The sequence below is a fragment of the Otolemur garnettii genome, unplaced genomic scaffold (genome assembly GCF_000181295.1).
Source record: "Otolemur garnettii isolate 467f Iridium unplaced genomic scaffold, OtoGar3 scaffold00141, whole genome shotgun sequence".
NCBI classification, from domain to species: domain Eukaryota; kingdom Metazoa; phylum Chordata; class Mammalia; order Primates; family Galagidae; genus Otolemur; species Otolemur garnettii.
Window position 1 is genome coordinate 3,902,458 of NW_003852536.1, and position 14,370 is coordinate 3,916,827.

The 14,370-nt window shown below is 36.5% G+C and overlaps 1 protein-coding gene across 1 annotated transcript in view; it reads left to right on the top strand.

The window, feature by feature from the left end:
• The window catches only part of AKT3 (AKT serine/threonine kinase 3), a 279,485-nt gene that overhangs the window by 147,532 nt on the left and 117,583 nt on the right, over nt 1-14,370 (top strand). The window contains exons 3-4 of the mRNA XM_003798812.3: nt 9,915-10,026; nt 13,440-13,584. Coding sequence (XP_003798860.1) covers nt 9,915-10,026; nt 13,440-13,584 — 257 coding nt within the window. The remainder of the gene's footprint in view (nt 1-9,914; nt 10,027-13,439; nt 13,585-14,370) is intronic.

The following is a 14,370-nucleotide window of genomic DNA, read 5'->3' on the forward strand; positions in this document are numbered from 1 at the left end:
ATATTTTCCTGAATGGAAAGAGAAAACATCTATAACCTCTCCATAAAGTTTCAAGAATTTAGAGAGTGCTTTCTAAAGAGATCAGATTCTAATAATGACTGTTTGGCTATTTTCATATATGATTTTACTGAAATTATTGGTTTTGGTGGTTTATAATCTTCCAGAATTCTTTGTTTATGTGGGCAATTCTGTGCTTCACTGTGGATGGGTATTTTTAGTAGGTCAGTAGTACATAGAATGACTTACAGAGAAGAAGTCTAGAGGAAGGTGGACCAGAATCTGGGAAGCCATTTCAGGGAAGGACGTTTTGGTTATAAGTTCCTGGGTTTAGTATCAGCAGTAAAAAAAAAAAAGATGGTTGCAGGAGATAAAACATAGAAGTGTTAACATGAATGTTGCTGGTTCAGCCATGAGGCTTTGCAAGACAGAGATGACCAAAGGAGGATAGCCAAGCAGATAACCAAAGATAACCAAGGAGGTGTTTCTTGGGTGATTTGGAAGTTGATACAGAAATAAAATGAATAGAAAAACTGTACTGGTGGCTCATTGCACGTAGCACAGTGGTTACGGTGCCATACACTGGACCTGGTGGGTTCAAACCAGACCCAGGACAGCTAAATAACTGCAACACAAAAAAAGCCAATAGCCACGTTGTGGCAGGCACCTGTAGTCCCTACTACTTGGGAGGCTGAGGCAAGAGAATTGCTTAAGCCCAAGAGTTGGAGGTTGCTGTGAGCTGTGACAGCACGGCACTCTACCGAGGGTAACATAGTGAGACTCTGTCTCAAAAAGAAAAAAAGAAAAACTGTACTGGTATAGGAGTTTTCAGTTTGGAAGATAAAACAAAAAAATAAAACCTTTGATGCCATTTTTCCATGTGGGGATGGAACTTGATGAGAAGGGCTGGAATTGAGGGGCTATGTTTGGGAATCATTGGGCTACATGTGGTAATTGATGTGAAGCCACTAGAGCAGCGGTTTTCAACCTGTGGGTCACGACCTGAACAACTCTTCCACAGGGATCACCTAATATCAGATATTTGCATTACAATTTGTAAAACAGCAAAAATCACAGTTATGAAGTAGTAACAAAAATAATTTTATGGTTGGGGGTCACCACAACATGAGGAACTGTATTAAAGGGTCGCAGCATTAGGAAGATTGAGAACTGCTGCATTAGAGAGCCTCCCTATAATTAAATACAAAGTCCTTACCAGCTCATTGAGGATATTTCTAATCTACCTGCCATTTCCCGTACTTTCTCAAACATGTCTGTGGACTCCCACCAGCTATGTGTCTTTGCACTTTTGTGATTCTTTCCACCTAAATCACTCTGCCCTGACCTCTCATTTCATTAAGAGATAGGCTTTCTAACTATTCTTTCTAAAATAGTGCCACTTCCTTGTCACTCTAGCTTGTTGCCCAGCCCAAGTAGATACTTACAAGCACCTACTATATTATGAAATTGTTTTGCTAGCTTAATGCTAGACTGCTCATCCCCTAAATAAAATAGAGGCTTTATGAAAGATAGAGACTTTGTTTTGTTCCCTGCTGTGTTCCCGGTGCCTGAGTTGTTGCCTGGCACACTGTAGGTGCATAAGAAATATAGTAATGAATGTCTAAATTTACTAAGGGCAAAATTATCATAAAAGTATAGCACAAAGATCTGAGCTTAAGGGAGCTGCTCCACTTGGAAGAAAAGGCCCTAAGAAGACAAGTGACTGTTCAGAGATGGTGGTAAAACCAGCCAAGTCAGTGCCATGAAAATAGGGAGAAGAACTTAAAGGGTAGGGAGCCAAGAACATCAAATGCAGTGAGGATATGAGAAGAAGGGAGAAATATCTTCTGAGAGGGATATTTCAAAACCATGATAAAAATTGGCTAAGGGATAGGGAACAAAAGTTACTCTGAGATCATGATGTTGGGTAATTTACTAGCGAAATGAAGGAAAGAAAGAGGGATAGGAGGGGGCAGCATTTATTGTAGGTACTTGAGACTTTGAATTTGAGTCTGCATCTTGATCTGTGTGTGTGTTTATTACTTATTTCACTCTGGAATGCACTGATAAGCAACTTTGAAGATACGTGAGCAGGAAACTTGAGGTGTTTAAGTTGTAAAGTAGAGTCAATAAAAAATAAACTAATTCTTCTAGCAGTGATACCTTTAAACTTTAGCAATGAGTGAAATATTCTGACTTGACTTAAATAAGTTTCATTAACTAGACGTATTTCTTAGTCTGTGCATTTTATTTTCAAAAAGTAATTTATGCTTTTCTACATCCAATGGTAATTTAAGCCTTTTTTAGTTTATTTTGTTACATACTTTGAGGAAATAATTTAGTATTATTTGGGAGATTTCTGTTTTGCCTTTTTAATAGTGAAAATGTTCAAACATACATAGAAATTACTGAACCCTCACATTTCTGTTACCTAGATTTAACAGTTAACATTTTACCATATTTACATTGTATTTTTTTGGTTGCAGCCGTCATTGTTGTTTTGGCGGACCCAAGCTGGATTTGAACCTGCCACCTTAAGTGTATGTGGCTGGCACCTTAGCCACTTGAGTCACAGGCACTGAGCCTTTACATCATATTTTTAAAAACAAATTTAAAATTATGATAGCATGACATCTTTATCCCACAATTTCTACATATGAATCTCTAGAAAGTAAGGACATTTTCCCACATAATTATCAGTACCACAATAACACCTAATAAAACTTACATATCTTCACTATTATTTAATACAAATTCATAATCAGATTTTCCAGTTCTTGCCTTAATATCTTTTGTAACTGGTTTGTTTAAACCACAATACATCGAGGACTACACATTGCATTTAGTGGTTGTATCTCTTAAATCTCTTGTACTCTGGAAGGGCTGTGTCCCCGCTGACTTCCCTTCTCACTCCACTTGTGGTTCACACTGATGAACGAGACCAGGACATTTGTCCTACAGAAAGTCCTCTCTTCTGGAGTTCTCTGATTATTGCTACCAGGTATCTCTAACCTCTTCCCTCTAACTCTGTATTTGCTGTAAGATGAAACTTAGATCAAAAGACTTCATAAGATTCACATTCAGTATTTTCATTAAGACTTTTTTTTTCGTGTTAATATGAGGGTACTTATGATTAGGTTACATTGTTTGGGTTTCTAAGGTAAAATCCAAGTTGTAGTTGAGTCTGTCACCCAGGAAGTGTTACATGTAGCCGCACACTGTACGCAGTAGTTGGGAACTTACTGAACCCCTCCTCTTCTTGAAATTGTGTTTTTATCTCATATGGAACTAAAGTTGGGAAATCTGTGTACTCTGTATTACATCATATCAGGACATGCCTCACACCTGGTTGACTATTAGTGATGCTGTCACTGTTCACTGGGTTAAGGTGGCAGCATCACCCCTCACCCCCAGTCTAGCAGATAATCTGTGGTTTGGCATGTTGATGCTATTTTTTTGTTGCAGTTGTCATTGTTGTTTAGCTGGCCAGGGCCGGGTTCGAACCTGCCACCCTTGGTCTATGTGGCCGGCGCCCTAACCACTGTGCTACAGGCACTGAGCCTATGGTCTCATTTTTTTTTTTTTTTTAAATGTTCGGAAAAGGTCTAAGATAATATACATTGAAGCAGAAACAATTTTGGTTAGACCTGAGTGGTAGAATTATGGGTATTTTTCTTTTAATTTTACTTATGAATTTGTCTTAAACATGGTTGATTTATACCAGGGGTCCTCAAACTTTTTAAACAGGGGGTCAGTTCGTTGCTCCTCAGACTGTTGGAGGGTCAGACAATAGTTTAAAAGGACAGGCAGCAGGTAAGCAGGACAGGCAGCAGCGGCAAAAACACCCGGCAGGTCAGATAAATGTCCTCAGCGGGCCGCATGTGGCCTGGGGGGCCATAGTTTGAGGACGTCTGATTTATACAGTGAAAGTAAAGAGGTATATTTAAAAACCATCTTGCCTACACATCAACGTGACTTTATTAATGACACAAAAGTGTACACTTAAAAATGGTTAAAATAGTAAATTTTATGTTACATGTATTTTATCACAGTTATTTTAAAGCCCGTGCACCATTATATTGCAAACAACCTTCCCAGTCTCATGTTTTGAGCCTACTGGATGTTTTTGTGTGCCTCCTTTAACTCTGTTAGGGAATGCCTCATGTCATCTTTGTTTCTTAATTATTATTCTAAAATGACCACAGTGTACTTTCACTCAAAATTTCAAGTAGGCAGAGTATACAAAGAACGGTTGTTTTAGGAGATACTGGAGGTGTGTTTTTTTAATTAGAGGCAGGGTTTGGTGGGCAAATCAGATAGAGAAATCTTGATGGGGAAAATACTGGCTTTGAAAATGAGCTTTTGGTTAATGGCAGTATCTGTGGTGACCATATTCATTAAAGAAAAATATGTTGGGAGAAGTTCACATTTAATATATAATTTCAAATGCAATTTAAATCCACAAATAGTATTTCATGTTAATACCAAAGTAGTAAAGTTTATGGTAGTTGAAATGTCAGAATTTGGAATATGGATTGTAAAGTGAACAACATCTTCTAGAGTGGACTGTAATAGTAATCTCTTTTTTTTATTATTTTTTGAGACAGAGTCTTACTTGTTTGCCTCATGCTAGAATGCCATGATCAACCTAATGCACAGCAACCTCAAACCCCTGGTTGCAAGCGCTCCTGCTGCCTCAGTCTCTTGCCAGCACCCACTAGAATGCCTGGCTAGTTTTTCTAGTTTTAGTAGAGATAGGGGTCTCGTTCTTGTTCAGGCTGGTCTCGAACTTCTTAGCTCAAGCAGTCCTCAAGCCTTGATCATGCCTGGCCTGAAATAAAATCTTAAACTTTTTAATAAAATCTGAACAGATGATCTCCAAAAAATTTCTTCATGTTGCAGTTGGCTTTTAGGTTTTGCAGAGAAATCACTGCTTCAAATAAACTTTGTCATCTGTGATTCAGAATAAAGTAAACAGAGCATTTGAAATTCAGCTTGCAGTTTAAGTTGCTCAGGACACCCTAACTAGTAAAACTATTATATGTACTATAGCAAGAAACCAACACAGACAGAAGACTCCAGGCACCAGTTGAATAGAGAAAGCGGCTTTATTCGGCCGTGGGGGAGGGGAGGGCGAGACTTGGAAAACCAGTGTTTCCAAAACCGAGCCCCCCATCAGAATCCCCTGCCTCCTTTTTATCCACTTTTCAGGGCTAGAGTGCATGTGAGGGTCATAAAACTGAGAAAGACATGACATCATCCTCAAGGTCCTGGGCTCAAGGGGGAAGGTCAGATTGGCCCGGGCCCTTGAGACTGGTTGGACTACTTGCCCTCAAAGGCGATGGAAGTCCAAGGAAGTTACTAGGTTACAGTCTAGGCCCCACGCATGTCAAGGGAGGAACGTACAGAAACGCCTGCGGCTTGGCTGAGGCCTACACAGGGCGGCTAGGACAGATTCTTTTAGCTCTGCTCTTACTTTCTTGCCTCAGTACCAGTTATATAGTATTATAGAAGTTAGTGCCTGGCATTTTATATAAGAATATTTACTGTGTTGATGTGTATTAAATGATTCTAGAAATCACAAATAATCCTGGTAACAGATTTTTAGACTCTCCATCAAAAGTTTCCACTTCTGTTTTTAAAATTTAAATTTCCCTGACTTTACATAACTAAAAGGAAAACATACTTCTAAGGAAGTATTGGCTGATCTATTAATCACCATTTCCTTTAAGAATTTGCCTTAAAAATGAGGCCTTTTGGACTCATATTTGAAAATACGAATTTTCAGACTATCAACCAAAGTGATCTGGAAACTTAGAATTTTTATGGCCTATTTTCCATTTTACAGAGTGCTGTAAGGTACGTTCAGGATTGCTTGTCATGGCCAACATGTAAGAGCTCAAAGTTTTTGTTATTTATTGGATCACCTTTTTAACATGGTAATTTAAATTTCAGCTGTTTTGAATTTGGACTCCGTTATTTGCACTTATTTATGTAGAGCAGCAAACTCTAAGGCATTGCAGTCGAGTATTTTCTTCTCTTGGGAGTGACCATTTGAATATCTTGGAAGCTGCTTCTCTTTTGCACACTTTCAGTCTAATGGGTATTATTTGGAAATTGAATTTATTTGTAGAATATTTCATACTGAGACCTATAAAATAAAGGCTTATTTCTCTTATACTAGTTTGTAATTCATGTGACATTTTTGTTGGGCTTGAGGGTTCACAGGACCTAATTAAAACCTTTAGTAGCATTAATGAAATACTACTTTACAGTGACACTGTAGAGTCATTAGTAGTCAATAATGGTGTATGCTGTGAGGTCACAGAGTTTCTTCATTTGTGTGTCAGAATCTTTGGTAGTGCTGGCCCATAATTGACATTTCATATATGTTGTACAGTTTGTGAGACTTAGCAAATTTAGTCAAAATAATCAAGTTGTGCATAACTACGTAGGTCATGATATTACTGATATTTTTCCAAACTACCCCATACATAAATAAAAATAGTTTTTCTATTCTAAACAGTTCCTTTTTAGTGGTTTGAGAATGGTAATTAAAATAGTATCTCTTATTGTCATTTTTAGCAGCCTTTTCAATCATAGCAGTTAGTAATTACTTGGAATCTGATAACACAGTAGTTTAAATGGCTTTTAAGATCCAAGTGTTGAGAAGTTCTTTAAATTATAGCATTTAAACTTTATTTATGTATGGTGTTGAAAATCTGGTGTTTTAAAGGTTTTACTTTAATTCCTTTTAATGCTTTTAAAGATGAGGAGCCTAGGGGCTTAGAGATGTAAAGTACTTTGCCCTGATAGTTTTCGAGAGAGCCTGGGCTTGAATCTGGTATTCTAATTTTGAAGTCTGTTATGATTCCTGGTTCATTCTTGAGTATTTCGGTTAGGACTGCCTTTCTTCTTTTTTTCTTCTTTTTGCAGTTTTGGCGGGGGCTGGGCTTGAACCCACCACCTCCAGTATATGAGGCCTACGCCCTACTCCTTGAGCAACAGGCGCCACCGTATTTTTTTTTTTTCTAGACTGCCCCTCTCTTAAGTGTCTGTCCTCCATTCTTCTTCTTTTTATTTTTTTATTAAGGCATTTGTACATAGATCATAAATACATTTATGCCATTATAGGATTCAATGTGTTGACTATTTGTACAAATTGGAGTGCTTACATACTACTAAACAACATAGCTTTCACCTCAGTTACCCACTTACAGGATTAAGACATTTGTGTTTTACACCTGATAGATCCAACTTGTACTTGCAATATGCTCCGTAGGTGTGGTCCCCCTACTAACCCTCCCTCTATCAACCCACCCCCTCCTTTCCCCTCTCCCATCCCTTTCCTGCTTCATCCTAGGCTATAGTTGTGTTTCATTTTTCATATACATGTTTGAGTGATTGTAAATTGGTTTCATAGTAGTACGGAGTACATTGGAGATTTTTTTTTCCATTCCCGAGATACTTTATTAAGAAGAATATTTTCCAGCTCCATCCATGTAAACATAAAAGAGGTAAAGTCTCCATTTTTTTAATACTGCATAGTATTCCATGGTATACATAATACCATAATTTATTAATCCATTCATGGGTCAGTGGGCACTTGGGCTTCTTCCATGACTTGGCAATTATGAATTGAGCTGCAATGAACAATCTGGTGCAAATATCTTTATTACCAAATGTATTACCTTTGGGTATACACCTAGAAGAGGAATTGCAAGATCAAACGACAGGTCTACATTTAGATCCCTGAGTGTTTTCCAAACTTGCTTCCAAAAGGAATGTACACAAATCTGTAGCCTTTATATATACCAACAATAGTCAAGGGGAAAAAACAATCAAGGACTTTATTCCCTTTACAGTAGTGCCAAAGAAGATGAAATACCTGGGAGTGTACCTAACTAAGGACATGAAAGAGCTCTATAAAGAGAACTATGAAACCCTGAGAAAAGAAATTGCTGAAGATGTTAACAAATGGAAAAATATACCATGCTCATGGCTGGGAAGAATCAGCATTGTTAAAATGTCTATACTACCTAAAGCAATCTACAGATTTAATGCAATCCCTATTAAAGCCCCTGTGCCATACTTTAATGACCTGGAAAAATTAGTACTTCGTTTTATATGGAAACAGAAAAAACCTCGAATAGCTAAAACATGACTCAGAAATAAAAACGAATCGGGAGGAATCACGCTTCCAGACTTCAGACTATACTATAAATCGATAGTGCCCTCCATTCTTTACATTAAAAGCCAGTCAGTTGCTCAGTGGCCAGGTATATTATGTGTATTCTTATGTGTTACTACCATCCTAGATGCTGTCAGAGAATTGTGTGCATAATTCCTAACTTTTAAGTAATTTATCTAGCTAAGAGATAAAATTAACATATATGAAATACATATAAGACTGTGTCATGCCCTAATGGATGGAAATTTAATAGGTATTTTGAAAAAAAGGAAATGGGAAAGAACTGGCTTCAGAGAGAATCAGACTGACGGGCAGAGTGAGTCATAGGAATTAGGTGGACTTTTATTGGTGTAAAGTCTTTGGTGTTCTAAAATTTTCATGCTTCAGATAAGCAGTATTTTTCAACGAGGTATAAATTATGTATCTTAGATGTGTCTTATGGTAGAATTCAAAGTGGAAAGAAGTTTGGATTATAATATTGGTAAACGGAGAGGTTTCTTTCAAAAGAGCAGTCGGTATTGTACCCTACGCTACTCGCTCTTGTCCAATACCACTTATTCTGTAAAGTCTAGCTCAAGGGCGCACCTAATAATCAGAACTGATGGTTAATGGAAGCTCATAATAATGTCTTACATTATGCTAAGTGTTATATGAATTTATTATTAATCTCCACATTGATTCTATGATGTATATACTGTCATTGTTTCCCATTGAATTGTTGAAGACCACTGAGATTAACTTGTCCAAGTATGTATGGTGAATGGTAGAAAAAATAGTTCAGGGATTCTAGTGTCAGAATTCATACTTTTAGGCACTACATTGCACTCTTTTTATTTATTTATTTATTTATTTTTGAGACGGAGCCTCAAGCTATCCCCCTGGGGTAGAGTGCTATGGCATCGCAGCTCACAGTAACCTCCAACTCCTGGGCTCAAGCGAGTCTCCTGCCTCAGCCTCCCAAGTAGCTGGGACTACAGGCGCCCGCCACAGTGCCTGGCCATTTTGGGGTTGTAGCCATCATTGTTGTTTTTGGGGGGCCCGGGCTGGATTCGAACCTGCCACCTTAGGTGTACATGGCTGGCGCCTTAGCCGCTTGAGCCACAGGTGCCGACCCTGTACTCTTTTTCTTTGAAGTCTTTCCTAGATGTTTCCTGACAAAACTTAATCACTTTTAGAAGACTTATATGTGGTCTATACTGTCAAAAGACTTATTATATTCTATATAGGGTTAAGGATACCTTCTAAATGTGATAATACTTTAAGATAGTCTGTACTAAGTGAAAAATGAGGGATACAATAATAAGTAATGAGAATATAGAAGAGAAAAGTCCGTCTAGGACCAGGTATTACAAAAGGCTGCGTAGAAGGAATAAGATTTGGTTTGGACCTTTGATGGTCAGTGTTATGTGGACTGTTAATGATGCATATGGATAGGGTTAAAGTCAGTGGAGGGTATTACAGATAGCAAGAATAGCTGGAGAGGTATAAACATATGAAAGAGCAAGATGTGTTCAGAGAAAATTGAACAGTCTAGTTTAGCTGGAGAACGTGGCCAGAGTGGACAAAAGCTGGGAAAGGTCAGGTTGTGAATGACCTTGATTGGAGATCTGTAGAAAGCTGTGAGGTTATAGTGGGTTTTGTTTAGAATAGAACTCTGTAGTTTTCAACTGTTTACTTCTTGGTTTAAATATATGTATATTTAAAGAGACATTTTATTTTATTTTAGAATGCCAGTTAATGAAAACAGAACGACCAAAGCCAAACACATTTATAATCAGATGTCTCCAATGGACCACTGTTATAGAGAGAACATTTCATGTAGATACTCCAGAGGAAAGGTAAGAAATTCGTTTAAAAAGCAACAATCTAAAGATATATTTGTATCTGACTTTATCATATATAAATGTGTAAAAATATATTTATTTAAAATGCTGTAGTCTCAGCCAGGCATGGTGGCGATGTTGAGAGGCCGAGGTGGGTAGATAGCTTGAGCTCAGCCTGAGCAAAAGCAAGACCCCATCTCTACTAAAAATAGAAAAATCGAGGCATGAGGATCCCTTGAGCCCAAGAGTTGGAGGTTGCTGTGAGCTATGTTGCCATGGCACTCTACCTAGGGCAACAGCTTAAGACTCTGTCTCAAAAAAATAAATAAAATAAAATAGAATAAAATGCTATAGTCTCTTAATTCTTCTGTTTCTGGTACTATACATGAATAACAAATGAGCTTGCAAAATAATGAGTACTAGGCATGCTAGTAAGAAGATATACTTCTTCAGAGAAAACAAAATATTTAAAGGTTAAAATATAAATTTAACAAGACATTTTTATAACCAAACTAACTTATTTTGTAAATTACAAATTAGATTGTATTCATATTTGAAATTTTGAGGCTAGTGATAACAAGAGGTTTTAAGTAATGTGCCATGATCGATTTATTGTGAAAGGCTGCCTGGCATATTAAGTTGAAGAGTCTAAGATTTTGTCTAACCCCAAAGAGGGGTGGTGGAGGTGGAGTTGGTTAACACTGTCATTGTTGAAGAGAGTAGAGCCAGCACCTTAGCAGCCAGCTCACTAACGTCGTAAGAGCCACACCTCTAACTCCTGATGTATCAACTTTTGCTACCACCTCCTTGCCTCCAAATTCTGTCTTAATGCCCTTTTGTCAGGTGGCTCTGATACTGAGTTAGGATTAGTAACTACAATCACAAAATCATTTTCCTGGACATATGTTATCCTAATTTTATCATAATCAGCAACTTTGTGAAGCTATATATTATCAGCCTTATTTTACAAATGAACATTAACTTTTAACAGGCTCATCTAATATTTTAATAAAAACAAAATGTTAAAAGTATTACCTTAATAATAGTTTTGAGTTTTGAGCCAAGTGTGGTGGTGTGTGCCTATAATTCCAGCTTGTTAGGAGGCTGAGGTAGGATGATCAGTTGAGCTCAGGCATTCAGGATTAGCCTAAATGTTATAGTGAGACCCTTTCTCAGAAAAAAAAAATAATAAAAAATTAAATAATAGAGTAGCTGGCTATGTGTGATTAGGCAATATAGGAAAGAAAGAAAAATACAAAGAACTTATTCATAATTCTAAATCTATAACCAGAGTTAAGCACTGGTAATATTTTCTTTTATACACTTCCGGTATTACTCTGTGCAGATATATGTAGGTCTTTAGAATATGGACAGTTTTGTGTGCCCTCCTACATATTTCTACTCTGCCTACCCACCACCCCACATTTGTTTCCCCAGGGCCTTTCTCCCTAAAGATTTATACTGAATTCTCAGTTTGCGTTTACTTCTAACCCATAACCGTGGATTGGTGAATTCTTATGTATCTTTCAGATCTGAGCTTGGAATGTTACTTTTTCTATAAACCTTCTCTTACTCTTATAGACTAGGTATGTTCCCCTGCTGTATACTTACATATCTCTTTGTATTTCTTATATCGAGTGTATCGTGGTTATAATCCCGTGAGCCTTTCTCACTGAACTGTAAGATACTTGACAGAGAGGATCATATCTTCCTCACGTGTTATTTAAATCTTTAGCACACAATCCAGGGTCCAACATAGTTATTAGTTGACTGGCTAGATGAATAAAACTTTTCCCACATCCGTATATATCCTTTGAAAATATTATTCTTAGTGGATTTATAACATCCAATTGAACCATGATTTATTTTGCTATTTGCATTTACAAAGCTGGATTTAAGCCAGACTCTTAAATCCCTTGCTGTTCCTATAATATCATATTACTCTATTAAATAATCAGTTTTCATTTGCATTTATAAGAAAAATAATATTAGTTAAAAAAATGAAAAATAATATTTTATATTTGCCATTGAAATGTGCTTTTCTGTGTTCACTTAGAATCTGGTGTTTGGAGATTTTATATGACTTTAATATACTGATGTAATGCAAGATTGGAAATGAAGACAAAAACTCTTATTTGCAGACAGTGTGGTTGTATGAATAGAGAGTCTAGAAAAATTATAAATGACTCAAACTAATAAGTAAATTTAGTAAGTTGCAGTATACAAAAATTAACTATATCTCTAAATATTAGTAAAAAAATTAGAAAGTGACAAGTTCTCCACAATGGCATAAATAAATATAGTCATGTAATTTAATGACAGGGATGCATTCTGAGAAATGCATCATTAGGTGATTTTACTGTTCTGCTTAGACAAACATAGGTGTTATAGCTTACTGCACATCTAGGCTATATGGTATGACCTGTTGTTTCTGGAGTACCAACCTGTACAACATATTACTGTGTTGAATACTATAGGCAATTATAACACAATGGTGTATTTGTCTGTCTAAGTATAGAAAAGGTATAGCAAATATATTAAAATCTTACGGAACCATCATATATATATCTATATACATATATATTCTATTACTGACTGAACATCATTATGTAGCACATTACAGTACTTATGAGTGAATTTAATTAAAGATTTGCAAGAATTTTGCACAGAAAATTACAGACATTGCCTTGTGAAATTAAAGACCTAAATAAATGGAAAGGTATACCATGTTCATGGATTAGAAGACTTAATTTATTAAGATGGCAGTTCCCTCAAAATTGAGCTATAGATTTAATACAGCTCCAGTTAAAATGCTAACAGACTTTAAGAACTAGACTAGCTTATTTTAAAATCTGTATGAAAAAATTTGTCCTTGATCTGATAGCACACATTTCAAAAAATAAAAGCTTGATACAGGTGATGCTATATACCTGTCGTATTTTTTTTTAAAGAAACTTTTCAAGATTGGAAACAAAAGTTTTGTCTTTGAAAACCTTTTCTTGAAGTTTCTGTTGGACTGCATAAAAAATCCTGAAAATGTCAATAATGGACTTTTAGAGGATAAACAAAACATTTATGAAAAACTACAGCATACCTTTTGGAGTCAGTTTACTTAATAGGTAGAATGTATACAGACAAAAGATTTAACTGTACATTGACATGATTTTAACTGGAGTTTTCAGTAATTTCCCCCACTTTTTCCCCCCTTTAACCTATGTCCAAATAAATCCTACCTAAAGACCTGCTGTGAAATGCTTTTAGGATTATTTTTACATTGACATGTTGGGGGTCGGGGAGAGAGAATGAGAATGTGTGTGTGTGTGTTTACCCTGGAATAGACTATATTTGTATTGATTCATACTTCATAAAAGAAATGTTCGAATCATTTGCCATCTTCCATTAATGGAAAATCTTACTCATTTTTATAGGGAAGAGTGGACAGAAGCGATCCAGGCTGTAGCAGACAGACTGCAGAGACAAGAAGAGGAGAGAATGAATTGTAGTCCAACCTCACAAATTGACAATATAGGGGAGGAAGAGATGGATGCGTCCACAACCCATCATAAAAGAAAGGTAGAAAATAATACCTTATTCCCCTACTTAGCAGAGCATTTATTTGTCTGGAAGAAATTTACTAAAAACTGCCATTCAGAGAAAGACAGCAGCCAGTGTTTCCGATGATACATAAATATATTGGTGGGTTTTATCCGTGTGATTTTGAAATACCTGTTGTAGTTTAAAACCAAATAGTGGAATGCCTCTTCTTTTCAGTGGTTCAGCACTGCAGCACCGAATGCTAAGAGGGAGTTGTGACTGATGTGTCATCATATTACTTCATAATTTGAAATTTTCTCTTATTTTTAATACTATTTTAGAAACTTGGAAATAAAATGTTTTTCCCACTGATTTTGTCAGTTTCCGTTTGGTATTCTGTGTTCTTCAGAAAGCAGAGGCAGAAATGGCACTGCCATATGTGCTGCTTGGTGCCCTCAGCTCACTAGGTCAGTAGGAAAGTGAACAATCTAGCAATAAGGGCTTTTATTTTAATGGCTGCTCCTCAGCCAGTGAAGGAAACAGAATTTTCTTTTGTCAGTGGTGCTCTGGAATAATAAGTACTAATTTCTGTTTTTGTGGGAATTTACATTATGTTTTCCACTGCTATAGGAAATTGAAAAGCAACTTCTTTATGTAAAAAGTGATATTTTAAGATTAATCTAAAGGTAATGTTGTTGAAAAGAGATGAACATGCTATTTATTGTTTCAGAATGTATTTGGTATGATAGATTGTAAGTTAACCTTTCAGTAGGAAAATACCACTGTCCAGAGTGTTATGAAATTTGGTGAGAACACAGTGCTCAA